The sequence below is a fragment of the Leopardus geoffroyi genome, chromosome B3 (genome assembly GCF_018350155.1).
Source record: "Leopardus geoffroyi isolate Oge1 chromosome B3, O.geoffroyi_Oge1_pat1.0, whole genome shotgun sequence".
NCBI classification, from domain to species: domain Eukaryota; kingdom Metazoa; phylum Chordata; class Mammalia; order Carnivora; family Felidae; genus Leopardus; species Leopardus geoffroyi.
In genome coordinates, this window is record NC_059337.1 from 86835347 (window position 1) to 86859211 (window position 23865).

The following is a 23865-nucleotide window of genomic DNA, read 5'->3' on the forward strand; positions in this document are numbered from 1 at the left end:
CATTTTTAAAAATTGCCCTTTATAAATAGAGTATTAATATGTTGGAATTAGGAAGTAGATCATAAGATGAAACTGAAAAAAAAATTACAAATTATTCAAAGTTCTAAGAAGATAAAGAGTAAGGTCACTGAAACAGAATAACAAAGAAGGAACACCAAAATTTAGATTGAGGAGTCATAAAAGGTTTATCTGAGAAAGCAGTATTCATGCTGAGACCAAATGAAAAAGAAAGTTTGTCAGAGAGAGGAGACAGCATTACAAACAAATCCTCAAACAGGAAAAAGCTTGATGTACCTGAAAAACAGAATGTCAGACTAAACGATGAGGAGGAAGAGAGAACAGATGATACAAGACTTTTGTGGCTCCGTGGCCTGTAGGGAGGAGTATTTCAGCTCAGGGAGAAAGACTGTGGGTTCAGATTCTGGTTCTGTCTGATGTGTGAGATTAATTAAATTACTTCCCTCTGATTGTTTCAATTTCTTTCTCTATAAAAATCTAAAATTGATAGGACTTCTCTCATAAGTTGTTGTGAGGTTTAGTGAGTTTAAATAGGCAATTTGTTGTTTTATTTTGAGAGATTTATTCTTTTTTTTTTTTTTAGATTTTGTAACGAATTTTTTTTAATATATGAAATTTATTGTCAAATTGGTTTCCATACAACACCCAGTGCTCATCCCAAAAGGTGCCCTCCTCAATACCCATCACCCACCCTCCCCTCCTTCCCACCCCCCATCAACCCTCAGTTTGTTCTCAGTTTTTAACAGTCTCTTATGTTTTGGCTCTTGAGAGATTTATTCTGAGTGCAGTGAGATGCCACTGCAGGATTATAAATGACATCATCTGATTTATTGGGGTTTTTTTTTTAATTTTTTTTAACGTTTATTTATTTTTGAGACAGAGAGAGACAGAGCATGAACGGGGGAGGGTCAGAGAGAGAGAGGGAGAGACAGAATCTGAAACAGGCTCCAGGCTCTGAGCTGTCAGCACAGAGCCCGACGCAGGGCTTGAACTCACGAACCGAGAGATCATGACCTGAGCGGAAGTTGGACGCTTAACTGACTGAGCCACCCAGGGGCCCCTGATTTATTGTTTTAAAAGATCACTCCAGCGATTGCTTCTGTTTGAGAAAGTCTTGATGGGAATTTAAAGGTCTCCAAGGCATTTTGAATGATGAGTAGCTTGTTGAACTTGAGAGTAAAGGATCCCAGTCATGGGTCCATCCAATAGAAAAATGAGATGTAAATTTGAAAAAAAAATTTAAATGATAGAAGACTAGTAAGTGATAAATGATTAGAGAATTAAGTCAGGATACCAAGATTTTAATAAAGATGAAATTTTTAAAAATCATTGATTTTTTTCCTTATGTTTATTTACTTGAGTGAGAGAAAGAGTGTGAGCAGGGGAGGGCAGAGAGAAGGGGAGAGAGGGGAATCCCAAGCAGACCCTGTGCTTTCAGCATGGAGCTCCATCTCACAGTCAGATCATGACCTGAGCTGAAATCAAGAGTCGGACACTTAACTGACTGAGCCACGTCCCCCTGAAACATTGATTCTTCATATTTAATTGGCTAGAGTATACTGAGTAGTGTCATGGACATCATAGACAAATGCAGAATTTTCAAACGAAGCTGCTCACTGTGAATTTTAAATGAGACCATGCATGTGAAATATATAGGAATGGTTAGGCTACAGTTTTTTTTAAAAGGGCAAAAAGCACACTGCCATTAAAGAAACAATGATTAATTGGGCTTTATTCAAATTAAGAACTTACATTCAGCAAAAGACAATATGAAGAGAATGAAATTGCACTGTACCCCTACTAGAATGGCTATAGTGAAAAAGACTAGCAATCCTACTCTAAGGGAGAATGTAGAGCAATTGGAACTCCCATACATTGCTGGTGGGAGTGTAAATTGGTTGGACCATTTGGGGAAACTCTATGCACTCTATGCATCATGTACTAAATCTGAGCATACATACACCCTATGGAGCAATTCTACTTCAGAAATGAGTACTTATGTCAATTATATCTCAAGAAAGTGGGGTTTGGGTGCTTAGGTCCTTCAAAAGGTAATGTACAAGAATATTATAGCAGGGTGCCTTGGGTGCCTTGGGTGGCTCAGTCAGTTGAGCATCCAACTCTTGGTTTCAGCTCAGGTTATGATCCCAGAGTTGTGGGATTGAGCCCCATGTTGGCCTCTGTGCGGAGCGTAGAGCCTGCTTGGGATTCTTTCTCTCTCCTCCTTTGCCCCTCTCCTCTGCTCATGCTCTCTCTCAAATTAAAAAAAATTTTTTTTAATTTTAAAAACTTTGGGGTGCCTGGGTGGCTTCAGCTGGTTGAGCATCAGACTCTTGGTTTTGGCTCAGATCATAATCTAACAGTGGTTTGTGAGTTCCAGCCCCACATTGGGCTCCATGCTGCCAGTGCGGAGCCTGCTTGGGATTCTCTGTCTCTCTCCCTCTCTCTCTTTCCATCTCTAAATAAATAAAATGAAAAACTTAAAAAATTTTTTTAATCAAAAATAAAATATTAATAGCAACATAATAGTGAAATGATTAAGTATATTGTATTTTCTATTTATACAATATTTTTTTCTTCAATGTATGAAATTTATTGTAAAATTGGTTTCCATTATACAATACTTCATAGCAGTAAAAACAATGAAGTGCATGCAACAATAGGACAAATCTCATAAGCCTTATTAAGTAAAATAAGTCAGACAAACAGTTCAAAAGCAGGCAATACTAATCTTAATAGAGGTTGGTAAGTGATTACTTTGGGAGAGGGGAATTAACTGGGAGGGAATACGGGAGAATCTTCTGGGTTTGTTATATATTTTGTTCTTTACATTTTGTCAAGCTGAATACTTTAGATTTGTGCACTTTATGTAATTTAAAATATAATTCACAATTAAAATGTAAGTTATAATATTTTAAATGTAAAGAACATAAATAAACTTGTCTTCTTAAAGGTTTTGATTTTGTTTGTAGTTTCTGTCTTCCTTGGATCTCTCAAGTAGACAAAGAGGGTGGATTGAAGGAAACTGGAACATAGAATAAGAGGAATCAAAGTGTGAAAGAACATAGAAAGAATAGGGAAATAGGCAAGAGACAGGAATATGGCTTGGTAGAAAGAACTGAGAATTGAAATCAGGGTTAGATAAATAACAAGGTGTGAGAATCATAAAGATACTTCTTTGCACTCTACAAATACGGCACTAAACACCATTCTTGTTTTCATGTAGTAATCAATTGACCACAGTTTAATAGCAGTCTTTCTTCTTAGGAACTAAGTTGAATCTTGAAATAATTTATTTCGGTATGCTAAGTGTCCCTGTTGTATGTCCTTATTTCTATGTGACACCTACAAAGTGAGCACACTGGAGAGATTTATAGGTTACTTAAACAAAAGAAGAAATTTATAATTACTTTAGTTTGAACAGTTTTAAATAAAGTATCAGACTAGATATTTGGCCAGTGCTAAAGTTCCCTGACGAGCTTTTTGCAGCTTTAAGATTTATATTACTTTTTTTCACATCATCAATCTGTATTATATAGTTAGGTTGTTTTACTTCAAGTCTCCCATCGACATTTCTTTTGTATGCATATACTGAAATGATTTTATTTAATAAAAAAAGAACATCTCCTGTGTGGATTTTAAATTTCCCTTATTAAATATTTATATTTTCAAAATGTCTTTATTTAATTGAGTGAGGTGCTTGGTGCCATTTCAAAATAACCTCAGGTGGTAGGTGTAATGACATATCAAAGATTTGACCTTTAGCATTTTAGGGTTCTATTTGTCTGCATTTTCTTCTGCATTCATTTAGTCTTAATTTATATGCTATTTCTCTGTATGGCTTAATGAGTGGATATATTTGGCATGAGATTCATTAACAAAAAGAAAGTATATCTGAATACATATTATTTTTGTGCAGTCAGACTAGTGATTTTAACTTCATTTCTATCTGTGCATGGGCTGATCAGTATTTGTACAAACCTCATTCATTCTCGTTAAGTGCTCAGCGGAAGAAACCCTGGATCTACTAAGCTGATGCCCATTTTCTTACTTCTCACTTCTTTGCAGTCAGCTTATTATATGCTTTTATTTACCTAGAGGTGCTTTATTTTCTAATTCTCTGCTATTCCTTTTAAAGAATATTGAATGTAATATTTACACTGATGTAATTAAATTAACATCTTGCAGCATCTTCTTGTATGCTCTGGTAACATCAATAAGCATTTGTCTGGATAGCTTTCAGCCTAGAAGCAGAGAAATATAATAATTATCAAGGATAATATTGTGATATAAAAATTATTTTTATTTACCCTTTTAAGTATGTCTCAATTGACTTTTAGAAATGGGTATATCTAACTGGAGATTTTTGTTAAGTAGATTATTGGTCAGTAAGACTGCATGTTTATGTTGAAATTATTTATTTTTATATTTTTCTCAGCTTACATAAATCTTTATCCCAAGAAGAAAGTCTGAAGGATCAGTTTAACCATACCCTTGGTACTTACGAAGAAGCTTTAAAAAATAGAGAAAACATTGTTTCCATCACTCAACAGCAGAATGAGGAACTGGCTATCCAACTGCAGCAAGCTCTGACAGATCGAGCAAACATGGAATTAGAGCTTCAGCATGCCATGGAGGCCTCCCAAGCGGCCAATGACAAAGTTCAGAAGTAAGTAAAATGATCTTGCATTATTTCAAAAGCCTGGAACAAAACAAAACCAGAACACTTTCTTTTGACAACTAAAAGAATATGGTATTTATTATTCATACTGTTGGTAGTTTCAGACAAAGGAGATTGAGACGAATGAATTTTGTTATTTTTTAGATTGCCTATCATATCCATATTTGGGGTCATTTACTTGAAAATCATGGCCACTATTTAGGGCAAACCACCGGTACTTAATAACTGGTCTTCATCAGTTCATGAAGGCCATACATGAAAAACTCCTCTCATAGGTAATAAGTAAAGTTATTGGCAAGGGGAAGAGGTAGTCACGTAATCAACTTTACTTATTTAGCTTCGTGATAATCCTGCTTGAGTTGAGATCATCTGTGAGTGACTTTGTAAGCTGAGACCTCTAGGCACATAGAATAGTTACAGTGGAATTAATTTTCACATTTTGTTCTCCTGAAGTATTCAATACAGCTTTTCACAGTGCATAATTACATTTGTTTATTTCTGATGATCTTTGCATTTTTATTAAAATTTAAATAAAGCTACAAAACAAGTCAGCCTTATGATAGCTAGCAAAATGTTAACATATATCATTAAAGAAATCACTTGTTAATTTATGGGACTTGAACACTGTAGCAGGATTTCCTAAGGCAGCTTTAATGTAATAGAACTTGCCATTTTAACTGAGCCCATCTTTAAGTATTGTTAATAGCATTATGTCATTACAACCCTTAATTGTCTTTAATTTCTAAGACATACCTTTTTTCCTTAATTATTTTTTTCAGTCTCACAGTATGAAGTAGTGCTAACTTCAAATTTTCTTCTTACACTTCTTATTTGAAAGTAAGTCATCTCAAAAATTTCCCCAACATCCTGGAAATTATGCTTTGAATAGTAACCCAAAGTCAGGTAAATCTGTAGTTAAGACCAATTTTAAAACAGATTAGGAGTTATTCATGCTTATTAAAATCTTTACAATCAGGTTATCTTGAAATTTGTGATTTATGGTAAGTATTATATTTTTTGTAGGTTTAAAGATTAGGTTTATGTTCAGTCAGAAACTGTTACCCAGTTAGTCACAATGTACATTAACATTCTAAAAACACTAAGATACATAAGTAGATCTCATTTCATTGTAAATTACAAATCAATAACTTTTGACAGTCAGAATCTAATTTAGCTCTTAAAGTCTACAAATAATTACAAATTTCAGAGTTTTCTTTACATATAATCTTTAATTTGTATTCATGATTAAAATTCCCTTAAACACTGTTTCCCAGAGACCAATTAGATTTCTATAAAATCTTTGGAAACGTCATCAACCTCTTATTTTTTACATCTCCTCAACTATTATTATTATTTTGTGAAAAAAAAAAAAAAAACTTTGTATACCAAGAAGTAGAAATAACATCATCTCAGATAATGCTTTAAGTTGAACAGGTTTAGCCTTTTGAAAAATTACTATATTGTCCTATTCTTCATATTTAACAACAGACAGATCAAAAGGTTTTAATGGAATGATACCAGTGGATAGAGTTTAAATGAAACAGTTATGTAATTTAAATGTAAAATTTTGATGTAAATGCTAAATCTTTTATTCTGATTTCCAGCAGAAAGACTTAGATAAAATATTACTAGGCTTTCCTGTTCATATTCAACCTACTGTATTTTATTTTTAATTTCCCTCCATTGGGCAGTATATCTTCATTACAGTTAATGTGGGCATCAACCTATATAATTGCGTTTAAAAGGATAACGTTCCAGGAAGCCAACTTATAAGACTTTGTTAGATGGTATTAATATTCTCCATATAATCTGAAATTACTGTTACTAGTAATTACTTTTGAAGGTCCTTTGTAAATATGTCAGTATTCTAGGCAGTAATTACAATGTAAACTAAAAAGGTCCACATTTCCCCTTTTCCTTTCACAACCAAATTTCTTGAATGACTGATCTATGTTCACTATCGTATTTTTCAATTCCCATTCACTGTTGTGCTACTCAATACACTGTGGCTAAGTTTTATGCTGAAATTGTTCTTTTTAAAATTACCAGTAATTTCCTGACTAAAAAATTCGATGGCCCATTTCTAATTATATTTTTATTATAAAACTAATATATGATCATCCTAAACAATAAGATACTCCTATATCTTTGGTAATATAGCATAGCAGTTTAAAAGCTCAGGATCTGGATTCAAAATGTGTAGGTATGTGAACCTGGACATTTTATTTTAAAACATTGTGCTGATGTAGATCATAATATATGGATAATAATACTGCCACCTCATAATGTGGTAAGAATTAGATGAGATAAACACATAATGCCTTTAGAATAATGCATGTTGCATAGTTTCTCCTTCTTTTGCCATTTCACTCCACGCTGCAATATCCCATTCTTCAGAAGGGCTCTGTCTTTCAAGACTAAATACCTTTATATACATGGGTTCCTCTGCTTGACACCTTTTACCCTTTTCCCCCATGAAAAACTTACTCACCCAGGAAGATTCAGTACAGCATAGAGGATAGAGGCAGCCTTTGTAGTCAAGTCAGACAGACCTATATTTCAATCCCTGCTTTCCTACTTATTACCTGTGAGATTTGGGGCAAATTACATAACCCCTGGAAGCAAAAGTTCCTCAGTTGAAAAATTCAAATGGTAATACTGCCTTCACAGGCAGGTTTGATATGAGAAATAACCTGAATACCATCTAAAATACCTAGTTCAGTGCCAGTTACTTTATTATTATAAATATTCTATAAATTATTAGTATAATCATGCTCATCAAAATAACACAACTAGTTCAAGTATCTCTTCTCTACAAAGTCTTCTTCAACTTTCTAGAAAGTTAAATCACTCTCTTCTGTGTGTTGCCGTAGTATTTTTGTTAAAAATTCCCCCCTTGAAAATAAAGCCCTCTCCATTCTCCTGTATTTCCTGTCTCACTAATGGTCTTCAGCAATTTCAGCACTGTCCTGATTCCTTCACTGTTTTCTTACTTTTCACATGCACTTTGCTGTCAATCTCTATTTTGTTTCCTACCTGAGAATCACCTGATTCCCTCTATTCCACGCTAACTTGTTAATTGCATAACTTCAGGCCCTCATCATCCCTCATCTAGACTATTAAAATAATCATAAAACTAGTTTACCTGCCTCTAGCTCGCAAGTTTACCTCCCTCACTGCCATCAGAGTTAATTTTTCTAAAACTTAAATCAGGTTATATTACTTCCCTATTTAAAATGTTTAGGGTCCTTTCATCCCTTACACACTATTGCATAAACAACTTAGCATGGCATATGAGGCCTATCACATTTTTCTGGTATCATTTCCTCCCACGACCCCAACCACAATATCTTTGCACATGTTATTTCTTCTTCTTAAAGCATATTCCTCCCTTCTAGTACCTGGTCAAATTTTTGTTACTCTTTAGTCAGATGTTAATTTAAGTTACCTCTGTGATGTTTCTTTACCTTTTTATTTTTTTAAGTTTATGTTATTTGTTTATTTTGAGAGAGAGAGAAAGAGAGAGAGCAGGGAGGGTCAGAGAGAGAGGGAGACAGAGAATCCAAAGCAACCTCCACACTGTCAGCACAGAGCCTGATGCAGGGCTTGAACTCACCAACCATGAGATCATGACCTAAGCCAAAATCCAGAGTTGGGTGTTTAACTGACTGAGCCACCCAGGTGCCCCTTATTGTTTTCATAGTACTTAGTCCATACCTTTGTTAGAGGTCTTAATCATCTGGGTGTTATAACTGCTTTGTTTATATTTTTCCTGTCTACCTGACTCCCTGCAAAATTACCCACCATTGAGCATTCCCAAGACATGGACGCTGTTCTCTTCATCTCCACATTCCCTCCACATATTCACTCAGATGCCTGATATAAAGTTGGTACTCTGTAAACACTTCTGAATAAATGAACTAGAACAATTTAATAGGTTGATGAGATGACAGAATGAAGTAAAAGCAGTTCAGATCAGGAATACACAGGAAAATTTCAAATGTGCACTCATCTACTTTAAGCCCTAGATAAAAAAAGTTTTCAACCAACCCAGTACCCAGTGCTAGTAGAAGAGTTTCCTGGAAAAGTGTGAGCTTTGCGGTGAGTCCTGACTGCCTCCCTCGCTGGCACCGCCACTCTTAGCACTGTTCTCAAAGTCAGGATATGGGACTTTCTAGTGATCAGCTTTTAGCCCTTTTAGCCCTTGTCCTAACCACCAACTTCCATCAAGTTTAATTACATTTAAAAGACCTGAAATCTTCAGTAATAGTGGAGAGAGACTATATACTATTTCTAATAATTGTAGAATTTTAAATTTATATTTTCTTTTAGAGTCAAAAGAATTTCTTAATTTTTTTTTTGACCTATAGGAATATTCCTGAAGAAGAAAGCGGTACAGAATTACCATCTAGAAACTAGCCAATATTTTTAGGCAGAAACACTGATAGGGAGAAGTATAGTGAATATCAGACATTATTGTCCAAGAGCTTCTTGGGGGAGGGGGCGCCTGGCAGACTCAGAAACCATGCAACTCATGATCTTGGGGTCATGAGTTTGAGCCCCACGTTGGTTGTAGGGATTACCCAAAAATAAAATCTTAAATAAAAAACAAAAAACTTCTTGGCCCAGGTGTCATAAAGCCTAAAGTTTCCATTCCCCTGGGTTAAGCATTACTGTCTTCAGGTACTTCTTTTTTAAAAATGTGTATGATCGTGGAAGAAGAGCACATTATCATTTAGCTTTTAAGTTGCTCTTTGGCTAATCCTGGATACACTTATTTTGGTGAGCTGTGTGGAAGTAGGAGAGAACTAAGAGCAGGTTACCACCACAGGAACTTTGTAAGAAAAGCTTCTCTTAATGATTCTACCAAGGACCACTCATAATCCTCATTTATTAAAGAGAAAACTGACACACCAGTCCATTAAGTGATGTTTTTATCATCATTAGAGATTTAAGACTCTATTATTCTTTATGCTATATTTTATTTCCCATCTGTCTTTCTGTCTATAGATATGGTTCTTGTGGCCTAGCACAAAAGTTTTCCAAAGGATTTTAAAAACATATTTGACTATACTTAACATACCTAAGCTACACATAATTACTTAAAAGTATTTACAACCAGGCTTATAAGGGTAGAAGATCTCAGAAGCTTCTAGATTTTACAGTGAAGTAACTTTTATCACATATCATCTTTACTATGGACCAGATTTACACTGATATGATTGAAATCCCTCATAAACTGTAACTATATAAGAAATAGATCAGACAAAAAGATGTAGGACAAAAGTTGTAAACTTTTAAATGTGTTTTCAAGAAAAACTGTCACCATTTAAAATTTTCTTTCTTTCCATACTTAAAAAAAACAAGTACTTACTATTTACATGTGTTCTAATTTCCAATTGCATAATTAAAGTATAAAAGATCAGCATAAAACATTTCCTTTTGAAATATAGGGCATCCTAAGCTTTTGAGTGGTATTGACAGAAAAAAAAAAGAAGAAGAAGAACATGTAAGCTAACAAAAAGTCTTTCCTGCCTCTTGGTCAAATACTGATTTCTGTGAAGAAGTTGAGGTTACAAAGAAATTGTGAATTCTCAGCCCGGTTTCCCTGCTGATGGGTAAGAACTGTCTGTAGTTCTCTTCGAGGTGTCAGGGGAGTCGCCATAGTGTCACACAAGGGTTCTTAGCGTAGAGCAAACATACTTTCCACAAACTCAGCTGCTTAATCTGTTTGCAGGTTGAATTATAAAACAGGGTAGATGACTCTGAGTGCTGGGAAGGGGAACAGAGCATTTCTACAGTTTCTTGGCTTAAAGGGGGAAAAAAAAGGCTGTATTCTTATTTTTTTTTTAAGAAGCCTATCATTTTCATCAAAATACATCACTAAATTTTTTAGTTTTGTTGCTGGCTCCAGATTTTGATTTTAAATAAAAACTAATTGTGGTAATATGTCTTTACATAGATTAATACAGTTGTATTGTTTTCATTAAAATTACTCTGCTTCTTGCCAACTATACCTGTGATGTTTTCTTTTTTTAATAAATTCTCAGTTGGACTGTAAGTTGCAAGGCAATAGTACACATGTCTGAACACTGTAAATACTTGTTGATTGAATCAAAGAATAAGTCTCATAAATTCTCAACTCAGCATAAGGTTTAAATCAGCAAATTATTTAATATAAGGTTGAAAGTTGATTTTGACTATTATCAATAAATGAGAGGATTTAAAACTTCTGGAAATTGCTCTTCAAAATGTATTTTGTGTTTGAGATTTAAAAGCTCTGTGAGATATGATACATATACTTCAGCAAATAATATGTCAATTTATTTGTGATAATCTATGTGCAGATTAACTTCCCAGTCAGCTCTGGGGGCACCTTCTGAATCTAGATCCAATTAGATATTGTCATTTTTATGCTTTTTAAGAGTTTAATATTCTGGATTTCAGTAAATGATAACACATTTTTAAATTAAATATATATTTAACTTATGAAAGACAAACCTTCTTATACACTATCCAATAAGTATGTATTTTATAAAAAGTTTAATTTTATCATACATTTGTATAATGGATCACCTTTCTCATCCATTGAGTACACGTACATAAAGTAAATTTCTTTAGAGCTATTTATGTATATACACACACACACAGATCCAAGTTTGATAGATATGTAATTATATTTTTTATAAAAATTAGAGTTGGGCTTACATCTTTATGTTTAGAGAATGTCTCACTTTGACATGAAAAAGAAACATAGTGTTAATTGTCTATGGCATTCCTCTCTACCAGGGAAGGATTAATGTAGGATTATTAAAATTGAAGCCTAACCCAGAACTTGAAAAATTCTAATGAAGTATAAAGTAAAGGGTGAGGCTAAAGAAAAGAAATTCTCTAAATCTAAGAATCTTCACTTTCCCTGATAAATTCCCTTGTATAGCTAACTTTATGGAATGACTCATAAAGAGATTGAGAGTAGGGACTAAAAAAGTAAAATTACAACGTGACTGCTTATATTTCATCTGCTTCTTCATTTCAGAACCTGTCTTCAAATAGGTGATCTAGAGTTGGGCTAATACACATTTCTGCCTACTAAGATAGATAAAACATGTTTCAGATGAGTACAATGGGAAAAAAATGAGAGAAGAAGAACAAAGGAGTAAAACATGAGAGAGATCCATGCTGTTTCCATTTAAGACTAAATAAAATGCAGTAATTTTTGTTGTTTTTCATTAATCCAATGTTATAGTAATTAAAAGTCAGAAATAAAGTTACTGTCATTTTAGGGAAATTATAGGATCCACTTAATGATGAAAATCATATACTTTTTTTTTTTTTTAATTTTTTTTTTCAATGTTTATTTATTTTTGGGACAGAGAGAGACAGAGCATGAATGGGGGAGGCGCAGAGAGAGAGGGAGACACAGAATCGGAAACAGGCTCCAGGCTCTGAGCCATCAGCCCAGAGCCCGACGCGGGGCTCGAACTCCCGGACCGCGAGATCGTGACCTGGCTGAAGTCGGACGCTTAACCGACTGCGCCACCCAGGCGCCCCAATCATATACTTTTTAACTAGAACTTGACAGACTAAAAAACAAAACAAAACAGGAGTTCTTATGCCTCAGAAACATTCAAATGTGATTTTCACATGTTTATATGAAATGTAACTTCCTTAGAGTGGCCATATGATCTGACAAGTATCCTTTTCCTTGGTTCTGTTCTTAGCCCCAGTTAAAGCCTTCTTACTGTTTAACCCTTGACAAGCTACACAGCTTCCAGGTACTTCTGTGAAGACAGCAGAAGTCATCCATCCATCTTACCTGAGAGTAGTTTTAGAACTGATAAAAATAAGATATGTAAGGTGATTTTAACTTTCTTACTTAATAATACTAACCACTAGTGTACTTTAGAATAATTTTGTAGTAAAAAAGGAAAAGGGAAGCTGTTGTAAAAATGAAATTTTAAGAAGTTTTCATCATTCCTGCTTGGGTGTTGCTCAACCTCATTATACTTGCCAGCTCATTCACAACTTTGTCCTTTGCTTTCCCTATTCTTCTTTTTTTTCTTAAACACATAGAAAATTTAATATGATGCATCTCTCTGTTAGTATAGAAAAGTCTACATTGTTATATAAATCAAGGTCTGATTTTCTTTTAATAAATCCTTAGTATACCCACCTAAAATCTGATGTATACTTCCTTACTAGGTATAGGTTTTATTCCCAAAATATAATTACATAAGACCTAAATTGAACCTAAAAACAAGTAGAAATACTGATTTCACTTGGATTCTACCATTCCATGTTTAGTTATTTCTCCCCAATAACTCAGGGATTTGCACATGTGCACCTTGGCCCTCGAAAAATATAGAATAAAAGAATCTCTTGCTTATTTCAGTGTAGCTTTAACTAGTGTTAAAGTCACAAACATTGTCCATACATAAACTTCATTCTTGATCATTTATAGTTAAAAAGAAAAAAATCATTCTGTAACAATACAGTATGTAGTAGTAGCTGAAGTGATCTTCTTTCTTCTTCATATTGTTATATATTCTTGGGCAACTCAACAAACAGTTTTTTTCTGTTGTTCTTAACCTGAGTATAAGAAAATAATAGTTATACTACTATAGATTATTTTTCAGATGTTTCTGCAGAAAGACTAAAAGTGAAAAATAAGGCTCCAAAAATTACATAGTGAACAGTATTTTGGAACTTACTAAACTTAAGAATTTTAATTTTTTTTAATTGCTTGGGCATTTATACCATTCAGACTAATAGTCCTTGGAACATCATCATCATTTGATGTTTTCTTTTGCTGCACACAATGGCATCCTAAAGGCATATGAAAGCATATATTAATTATTTCTCTTTATGTTACCATTTGCCATTTCATAAGCTACACAATGGTGAAAATATATATAAATATTTAAAATCTTGAAATGCCTTCTTCCTTAAATTAATTTGCCTTCTGAGCTGTGTATATTTCACATCAGTCTTCCAAGAAGTTCTCCCCTACTGACTGGAGGGCCTAATCTTTCCCAGAGTGGTGGAGTAGCACAGTTCAAGAACAAGAATGAATCTCTGTATAATCACACCACAATGTGAGGTGACCCTAAGACAGAGAACTGACCAGATACACATATGGGTTTTAGGAAGACTTTCTGATGCTCTTTTTTAACACAGCTGTGAGAAGAATGTGACTAAGACCCAGTAGTCATTCTTGAGTAGAGCTGGCAAAGGAAACCATGAGGAGAAGAGAATTTAACACATGGGTGTAAGAGAGCACGGCTTCATTGATGCGATCTGAGGGGAATGCCTAATGACTGGAAGAATCAAACTTGGCAATGAAAACACAAAGCTCTTTTCATCAATTCAAAACGCAGACTCTAAAGCTGCAGATGGTCACCTCCAGCCTTGTCTATTCAGTGTGAGGTTTTATAAAATGGCACTTTGGTGAATACTAATAGATCAAAACAAAGATTTAATAACGTAAAGATGTGGTGTTCATTTTTAAATGAGTATACAGGTCAATGTCTCAGAAAAGGATAAAAAGAGTACCTTTTATATGTGGGTCTAAAGTCTTTTTGTTATTTTTCAACTTCAAAAATAAATGACATCTTTAACATACAGATTGTGTTCATGGAAAAGAGTTTACATTGTGAAAAAGAGACCAAAATCAGGGTTTATATTTACACTTACTGATTTCATTGCTTCTGTTTGAGGATTTTCAATTTATAATGTCTGTTAATGTCATTTTTTAATATTTTCTTGAAGCTCACTTGATAGGATAAATATATATTATCATTCTCAAGGATGAATCAATCTAATTAAAAATTTAGGCCAAAATATTTTATACTTGAAATAGAACTTTTTTCCCACCATTTTCAGAGAATGCAAAGAGACATTTTTAGTACAAAGGAAGCCTTTGAACTTTAATGTTGTGTAAAATTACACTTTTGCTACTTTGTGTCTGATTTTCTAAGATTTTACAAATTCCTAATAATTGCTTATATATTAAAAGGTAATTCATTATATTCTAACTTGTTACTTATGCTTCCATAAGTGAATCTTACTCTGAATTAAAAGATGGCATATTTTTTAGAATAAATTGCATTCTTAGATTTGGTTAGCCCTTTATAGTTTATAAAATTTAAGCTTTATTATCCAAAATAAGCTTAACATATGAATTTAAATAACTCATTAATAGCTTTCATATTTCTACTACTTGTGAAATAAATATAATTAGTAAGTCTCTATGCCTAATACTTTTATCTAATAAGTGACACTAATGTATAATAAATCAAAGCACTAGAATTGAAAGTTAAAGGGGAGGCACCTTAGTATCTTGCAGAAGTATCAGTGAACTAACAGGACCCTTGGTTGTCATTAACTGGGTATGTAGAAGTCATTAAATTGTGTTCCTTCTCAGAATCCCCATCTGGAAGGTAGAACTGATACACTTCCAAATGTGTTTGTGAGGAGCAAATATGATGCATGTGCATAAAAGTATTTTGAAAAGTATAATGCACTCTATAAATGTAAGCCATTGACTGAAGAATATCTTCTACTCGTATTACACATTTCAAATAAAAAGTTATAATCACCTTTTTGGAACTGGAAATCGTGAGAAAAATAATAAATTTTAGCCTCAGAGACAGAAAGCAAATACCATGTAACTTTGGAAGAAGAGATTCTTCACATAGATCTTAGACTCTGGAAGTAAAAAGGATTCTATGCATTCTCATACATTACTGGGTATGTAAAATGGTAAAAACCCTGTGAAGGAGAATTTGATAATATCTAACAAAATTACATATGCACTTACTCTTTGACTAAGGAAAATTGCTTCTCAGAATCTATCCTGAATATATATCTCTACGAATATGAAACAACATAGGGATTACAGGATTCTTTCTAACAGCAAACAGAAGTAATCCAGATAGAGTAGTTGAATAAACTATGACATAGTTACATAGTGGAATACAATGCAGCTGTAGAGAGAGAGAAAGGAAGATGTCTATAAACTGCTACTGAGTGATTTCAGGGCATATTACTAACTGAAAAAAGTCAAGTACTTATAATATTCTACCTTTTGTGTGAAAAATAGGAATAAAAGGAATAGGAAGGATAAACCAGAAACTAATGAAAATTGTTAACCTTTGGAGGTAGATTGGAAAGGTTTCCACTGACCAAATTTGGCACAATTTATGCATCAGGAGAAAACTGTATTTGATTATAGAATATTTTTCACATTTTTAAAAAAAAAATGTTTTTTAATGTTTATTTTTGATCGAGAGAGAGAGAGGAAGGAGAGAGAAAGGGAGACACAGAATCTGAAGCAGGCTCCAGGCTCTGAGCTGTCATCACAGAGCTTGACATGGGGCTCGAACTCATGAACCCTAAGATCATGACCTGAGCCAAAGTCGGACACTTAACCAACTGAACCACCCAGGTGCCCCTGAATATTTTTCATATTTTAAAGTCTATAGATATACATAAAAAAAGATGGAAGATGAAAAGGGAGAAGGTTTTTTTTTTTTTTTTGATGTTTATGTATTTTTGAGAGAGAAACAGCATGAGCGGGGGAGAGGCAGAGTGAGAGGGAGACACAGAATCCAAAGCAGGCTCTAGGCTCTGAGCTGTCAGCACAGAGCCCCATGCGGGGCTTGAACCCACAAACCGTGAGATCATGACCTGAGCTGAAGTCAGACTGACTGAGCCACCCAGGTGCCCCTGAAGATCAAGTTCTTTTTTTTACAAAAGAATGACAGTCTATAAATTTTGATAAAATGTTAGAAAGTCATCACCTTATAACCCCCAGGCTGATTAATTCAAGCAAAGGCCATCCATCAGCCATACAAAGAGTTAAAAGTATGGGGCGCCTGGGTGGCGCAGTCGGTTAAGCGTCCGGCTTCAGCCAGTTCACGATCTCGCGTTCCGTGAGTTCGAGCCCCGCGTCGGGATCTGGGCTGATGGCTCAGAGCCTGGAGCCTGTTTCCAATTCTGTGTCTCCCTCTCTCTCTGCCCCTCCCCCATTCATGCTCTGTCTCTCTCTGTCCCAAAAATAAATAAACGTTGAAAAAAAAAATTTTTTTTTAAAAAGTAAAAAAAAAAAAAAAAAAAAAAAAAAAAAAAAAAGAGTTAAAAGTAGCTACTTTAGCACTAGAATCAGGCAGTCTAGTTTGGGGAAACTTAGCATATGCGAAGGAGACCTTAAAAATCAGGAAAAGTTTAAACATGGGGATTTAGGATGTCAGGTACCTTCTTCGAACAATATTTAGGGATTCGTATTGAAATTCACTTTAGAAATTTCTCTTACTCAAATATTCCATGCTTATGTAAGTGATAGCAGATAGACCTAAACTATTCAACCTTTTATCAAAACTCATCATTTAAAGAAATTCACTACAATATAAAGATGTTTTGCCTTAGGAATTTTATCCATATTATAATAGGTACTAATCATTTCTTCATTTAAGTTTTGGTATCTTGTTTATAATAAAATTTTTATGTTAACTTTGATTTTTTAAAATACTGATTGAAATATTGTTTACCTTGATGACTGAGGGTTTTTTTTTTAATACTCCCTTAAATTTTTCACCTGAATTGAGTGCCTCCCTCACCTCACCCTAGTTCTAGCCCTGAATACTCTATAAAAGATGAAAAAGACACTGCTGGAGGAAAAAAAGAAAACACTCCTGGTTTACCCTTATTCAAAAAAATAATAATGAAAACCTACTAAGTTACCTTAGCTTGTGTGATTTCTACTGACTGGTGTTTCATGTTCAAAAATGACAGTTGTATCGTGGAACTGAACAACTATGGTTCTTCCACCCTTGGGAATTTCACCACATTTTTAATTGTGCACTCTCCAGAGTGTCTACCACTGTCTGACTTTATGTTTCTTACATCATGGTCATTACCCATACCACCTCTGTCAACCGTTAACTTTGTCTTCATTTCGATCGTCTGTGTAGATCAGTCGTCATACCTATCAACAGTAAGGTGGTCCGGATTACATTCTAGACCCTAAATGTTGATTTCAATTTGAGAATGTATGGTTTTTATGAATCAGACATAAAGCAGGTAGAGAAAATTACTGTGACGATGCTAGCTTAATAAGTTGAATATTACTTTTACTTTGTAGGCCCCTGGCTTAGTCTAAAGTTTGAAGGTGCATTGAATATTATCTCTACTAGACTCCCAAAGGATGTTGCCAGTCTTTTGAATTAAACTTGAATAAGGTTGATTTGTATTCCCTGTTAATCAAAATTTGAAATGTTGACATTAGAAAATTTCATTCAGTGCTAATTATATATGACTTTTATGAAAGTTAGGAAGGAAAGAATCCTACATTTTAAAGTTTAGTATCAGTCTAAAGCCCTGTGAAAACAATAGTGAGTAGCTTAATAAGCCATCTTAATAAGATGCCTTAATAAAACTAACCAGTTATTCTAGCTTGCTGTGTTTCACTTGGCAGTATGAAAATCAGTGACTTGCTTCCTCCATCATTAATTGAAACTTTTCTGGGTTTAAAATGATGAAAAACCTCAGCAGTGTTACAGCAGTGTTTCCTAGCCTTTCTTGACTCTTGAATCCCTTTGGTAGTAATAGATATTCTCTAGGTAGAATTGTGAGCATCCCTTTTGGTTGATAGAAGAAAAAGAAGTTAATTTGCATTGATTTATAATATTATTTAAGTGCAATCTTTAATATTCATAATATGTAACACCACATGGTATTTGACTTACTTCAACCATATAAGAAAAAACATAATTCATTAAGTTTTTTTGTGGTGTATTGTTTGGTTTAGACACTATAAATACATATTAAAAAGTAGATTAAAATTTAGTAACATTAAATAACTGCTTGTGAGATTATATTTGGAATTCTTAACATTTTACTTTTATTTATTTTTTTAACATTTTACTTTTAAAAAGGAAGTAATAGAGTTTCTTAGCCTCTGTTTGCTGGAATATATCCACAAATAGCACATTATAGATATTTTGGTCTTTACTTCAATATAGCTAAAGATTAATTAAGTTTAATTATTCCAATATTTCTTGTCCTTTTTTTTTTTAAGTAACAGCTACTAAATAAGGTGATATGAGAACACAATTTCAAGAGCTGGCGAAGAGAATAGATAAATCTTACAGATTTCTCATTATATCCACATTAATTTGTGTTTCAGCATCAATGTACTTTCTGCGTCCTCTGAGTATTTAGAGGTCCATTAGTGGTGGAAATTAAACAATTTACAAATGAGGAAGAAAAATATAGTAAAAAACAACATGTTGACGAGCTGTGTTCAACTGAATGATTAACCACCTAAGATATTGAGTTGTGAACATGCTATGCTGATTTTTGCTTAACTTCCACCTTGCTCATTCACATCCAGTCACAAGTTATCAAAGTAATCCTAAAAGCCAAAATAAAATAACAATGAGCAAAAAATGTTTAATAATAATTTTATGCTTTTACTTCAAAAATGGAAGTCAGAATAGACATTACCACCTTTGACTACATGATCTCCTATGAATTTTTAAATTACAAAAGGAAAAAATGATGCTTTAGAGAATTTTGTTATGTAGTTTTGCACACCTTTTTTACTCATCAATTTTAACACACTTTATATTGTTTAAAGGACATTTATTTTCTCAAAAATACATTTTTTAATGTTCATTTTTGAGGAAAAGACACAGAGTGTGAGTGGGGGAGGGGCAGAGAGAAGGGGAGACACAGAATCTGAAGCAAGCTCCAGGCTCTGAGCTGTCAGCACAGAGCCCCACGTGAGGCTCAAACTCAGGAACCCTAAGATCATGACCTGTGAGGAAGTCAGACACTTAACTGAGCCACCCAGGCGCCCCTTTCAAAAATACATTTTAAAATACTTCATTTGTTAACCACCCCCCCAACACATATAAAGTGAAATAAATTACCTGAATGAGTTAAATTAGGATATAAATTATTGAAAGAAAAAAATCATTTCCTGGAAAAAGTGTGTGTTCGAGCATATTAAATAAATGTTAATGGTTTCTTTACATAGAGAAGAGAAGAGAACATTTTTCAAAAAAGGAAATTTAATAGTTCGTTATAGAAACTGTATGTTTTTAAAAATTAAGTAAAGGGGCGCCTGGGTGGCTCAGTCGGTTAAGCGTCTGACTTCAGCTCAGGTCACGATCTCACAGTCCATGAGTTCAAGCCCCACGTCGGGCTCTGGGCTGATGGCTCAGAGCCTGGAGCCTGCTTCCAATTCTGTGTCTCCCTCTCTCTCTGCCCCTCCCCCGCTCATGCTCTGTCTCTCTCTGTCTCAAAAATAAATAAACGTTAAAAAAAAATTAAGTAAATATTTTTCTCATCATGAGCAAAGCATACAACTCTAAGACCTGATGTGCTTATGTTGGCTGACTTAATAAACATTAATCTTTGCTAGTCCAGCTTATATCTTTTATCTTTCCTGTGCCAACACTCTGATTTTGCTCTGAAGTATTCTACAACTTGCTGTTATATGATATTAGCCCGAGAGCTAGCTTTTCCAGTTTTCTGAGTATGCTTAGTATATTCTGTAACTAATAAATCAATAAAACCTTTTGTAATGTACAAACTCCTATCTCTATGAAGCAATTATAAGCAAACTGTAAATGAACACATGAGTCCAAGAAAGGTATGTTGTGATTATATTGACTCTGAAAACATTTGTTTTTCATAGAATACATCATTTATTGTTAGGTATAAATTGATCATAGTGTTGCTCATAATTTTTTGAATAATAAATCCAGTGGGTAGTAAAACAATAAAAATGTTTATATCATAAGAATACATTTTAATTACTCTGAAGAGCTACATGTTAGTGGTATCTTTGAACAAATTAATAAATATGAATCATATTTCTTATTTAGAGAATGAAACTGAGATCTGTTAATAAAATTTTTATCCTTAGTAATTGAATTTTATATTGGCTTCATACATTTTCTGTATCATATTATGATAGATAGCAAAAATGCATTAAAAACTTTTTTTTTAATGTTTATTCTTGAGAGAGAGAGAGAGAGAGAGAGAGAGTGCATGCACGATAAGGGGGTGGGCAGAGAGAGAGGGAGACAGAATCAAAGCAGGCTCCAGGCTCTGAGCTGGCAGCACAGAGCCCAATGCGGGGCTCCAACCCGCGAGGCATGAGATCGTGACCAGAGCCAAAGTCGGACGCTCAACTGACTGAGCCACCCAGGTGCCTCTGCATTAAAAACTTCAAATAAAAAATTTTTAAATAACATTTAAGCAACAATTTAAATACAAGAAAATCTACGTTGACTAGATAAGTGTGTGTAGAAGGGAATAAGATGAAAGCATTGAAGAATTTATGTAGCAGTCATGTCATCTTGCTAATTTTTAAATAATTACTGCTTAATGTAATGTTTCATTACTCAGTGAAATTTGATCAAGTCTTAAGATGGTACTTCCATGATCAAACATAGCTTTGGTACTGTTTTCCTGATAGATTTTATCACATTCAGAAGTAGCCCTTTTGACTACTAGCAGTTGTTTGTATTTATCATTGATTTAATTGATGTAGAGGTCCTAATTAGTTATTATAAAGTGAAAACCTAGATATAAACCTTTATGGTTGGGTTGGTTGAGGAGGTAAATAGATGAGTTATGATAGCCATGACAAATATAAATATTAAACTTTTTTCAGATCTCAAAATCTAATGTGTTTCATTCTAAATAAAAAAGGTGAAAGAGGAGAACATTCCTAATGGATGACAGGCCATGATTTAAATATTTTCCCAATTATAATTATAACAGCAGGATCTTGAACAATTTTATTCATGTATTTATTCAAAAATATTTTTTAAACAGTTACTATGTGTCACACAGTGACACTGTTAGAGGAAGAAGCTGGGACCAAAAGTATAAATGGACACTGGCCAGGGGAAAACCTTCCATGTGGAAGCAAAGCAAAGAACTTGGCACCTTTGATACACTGAAGGAAGATCTTTGCAGCTGGATGATAGCTTGGACCATAAAAGGAGGATAGAGTAGTACGTAGAGTCAGATCTTAAAGAACGTTGGCACCCTTGTTAAGGTTTTTTTCTGTTAGTTTCCATTTTTAAACTTTCTCTTCCAAGCAGTTTCCATTTTTAAACTTGATAGATTATAATCAGGGGACATGTTCTCATTTGCATTTTTAAAAGATTGAAAGGCTGCTGTGTGAAGGATAATCTGTAATGGGACAGGTGTAGAAGTAAGGAGACTCATTAGGAAAGAATGAGAAATTGTAGTGACTTGGACTAGAGGAGTGTCCTTGGAGATGGAGAGAAGAGGGACTTGAGAGCTACATACCCTGTAGGCAGTAGACTTTCTGGATGGCATGCAGGGTGTCAAGGAAAACTCCCAAATTTTTGTCTTGAGCAACCTGATAGATGGAAATACTATTTACTAGAATTGGAAAAACTAGAGGAAGAACAGAGTTGAAGTGGAAAGACATTTTTAACAAGTTTAATTTGAGTAGTATGTGAGACACCAGGTAGATATTTATATTGATAACTTTATTTCTCAAAGAAGGATTTAACAGTTATAACAGAACTTCAAATTGTTAGTATGTCCATTTGACTAAATATTTGGGATTTATATTAGTTATATTATTAAAAATTCTAATGAAAAGAGGATAACGTTTCATGTTCTCTTTTATGATAATCATACCATTAAGCTCTATGAGGCCAGATACCATCCTGTGATGTGTTTGATGTCTACAATACCAGGCATGATCCAAGAACATGAATTAGTATATTTTTCCTTCCAGTAGAATTGTATCTGAAAGTTTGCATTGAACCATCTTGCCAAGAATTAGTTTAGGTTTTGAAATTCTGTCATTCACATGTATGTATCCATATTTTTGTGCCAGAAATCTTTGCTATATGCATTTCCTGCTGATAATGAACTTGTAGCATATTAAAAGATATAATGGATACACATTAACCAGACAGGTATGTAATGGAAACCATAATTTTATGTTACATTTTGTTTCAGAACAAAAAATGTTTTGCTTTTGAGATTTATATTAGTTATCTGTTGCTGGTAACAAATTACCCCAAAACTTAGTGGCTTAAAACAGTTATTTCACAGTTTCTGTGGGTCAGGAATCTCAGTGCAGCTTTGCTGGGTCCTCTGACTCTGGGTCTCTCACAAGGCTGCATCATCTCAAGGCCTGACTGATAAAGATCTACCTTCTGGATGACTCATATGGCTATTGTCAGGATTAAGTTCTCACAGACTTTTAAACTACTAGACTATGGTGTCGGTTCTTCTCACACTCAAGACATCAAGGCCTTTGGTTCCTTGCTATGTGGGCCTCTCCATATAGCATCTCACTACATAGCAGGCAGCTTTATCCAAATGAACAAGCAAGGGGACGAGAGGGAAAGAGAGTAAGTTAGCTGAATGGAACTCACAGCCTTTTTGTTACCTAATCACTAAAGTCATATCCCATCATTTTTGCCATATTCTGTTCATTAAAAGCAAGTCAGTAGGTCCAGTCCACACTACTGGGGAGGGGATTACACAGTGGTGTGAATACCAGGAGGCAGGGATCATTGGGAGTCATGTCAGAAGCTGCCTCTCACAAAGTTTTTTAAAAGTTAAGTTACTTTTATAGGGTCTTAAGTAGCTGAAAATTGACATCCAGTTAATCATATTACTTCATGAGCAGTGACAGTTGTGGGAAAATGCACAACCACAGTCTGACCTTAGGATACCATCACAATCCTCTGAAAATCTACAAGATCCTGTCTAAAGAAACCAAAGGTCATCATGGGGTCAAAACTTCTAAAGAAACCAAAGCCTGAGCCAAAATTAAGTACCAAGAATCATGCATATTCAGAAACTATTAGATCATGAACAGGGTAGTCAGTAGGATCTGTCTGTGGTGCTCTCAGTTCTGGATAGCTTCCCACTTACAAATTTCAGTTTTAAAACTCTAAGTGCAGCTAGCTAATGTAAGAAACAAGGAAGGAGGAATTAGTGTTTTACTTCTTTTAGATGAATATGAATACAGAGAATCTGAGTCAAGATTTAAGCCAGCCCTACTGGTAAAAGTGAGAAGAATAAAATAATGGGCCAAGGCTCGGGGGAAGCACTCAGCTGTGGTAAATGTAGCAAACCAGTCAATATTATTT

At 34.2% G+C, this 23865-nt stretch overlaps 1 protein-coding gene across 4 annotated transcripts in view; it reads left to right on the top strand.

Moving 5' to 3' along the window:
* The window catches only part of MIPOL1 (mirror-image polydactyly 1), a 328723-nt gene that overhangs the window by 281485 nt on the left and 23373 nt on the right, over window positions 1–23865 (top strand). For all 4 annotated transcript variants that reach the window (XM_045450737.1, XM_045450735.1, XM_045450734.1 and 1 more), the window contains one exon: window positions 4457–4687. In XM_045450737.1, the coding sequence (XP_045306693.1) occupies window positions 4457–4687 (231 nt within the window). The remainder of the gene's footprint in view (window positions 1–4456; window positions 4688–23865) is intronic.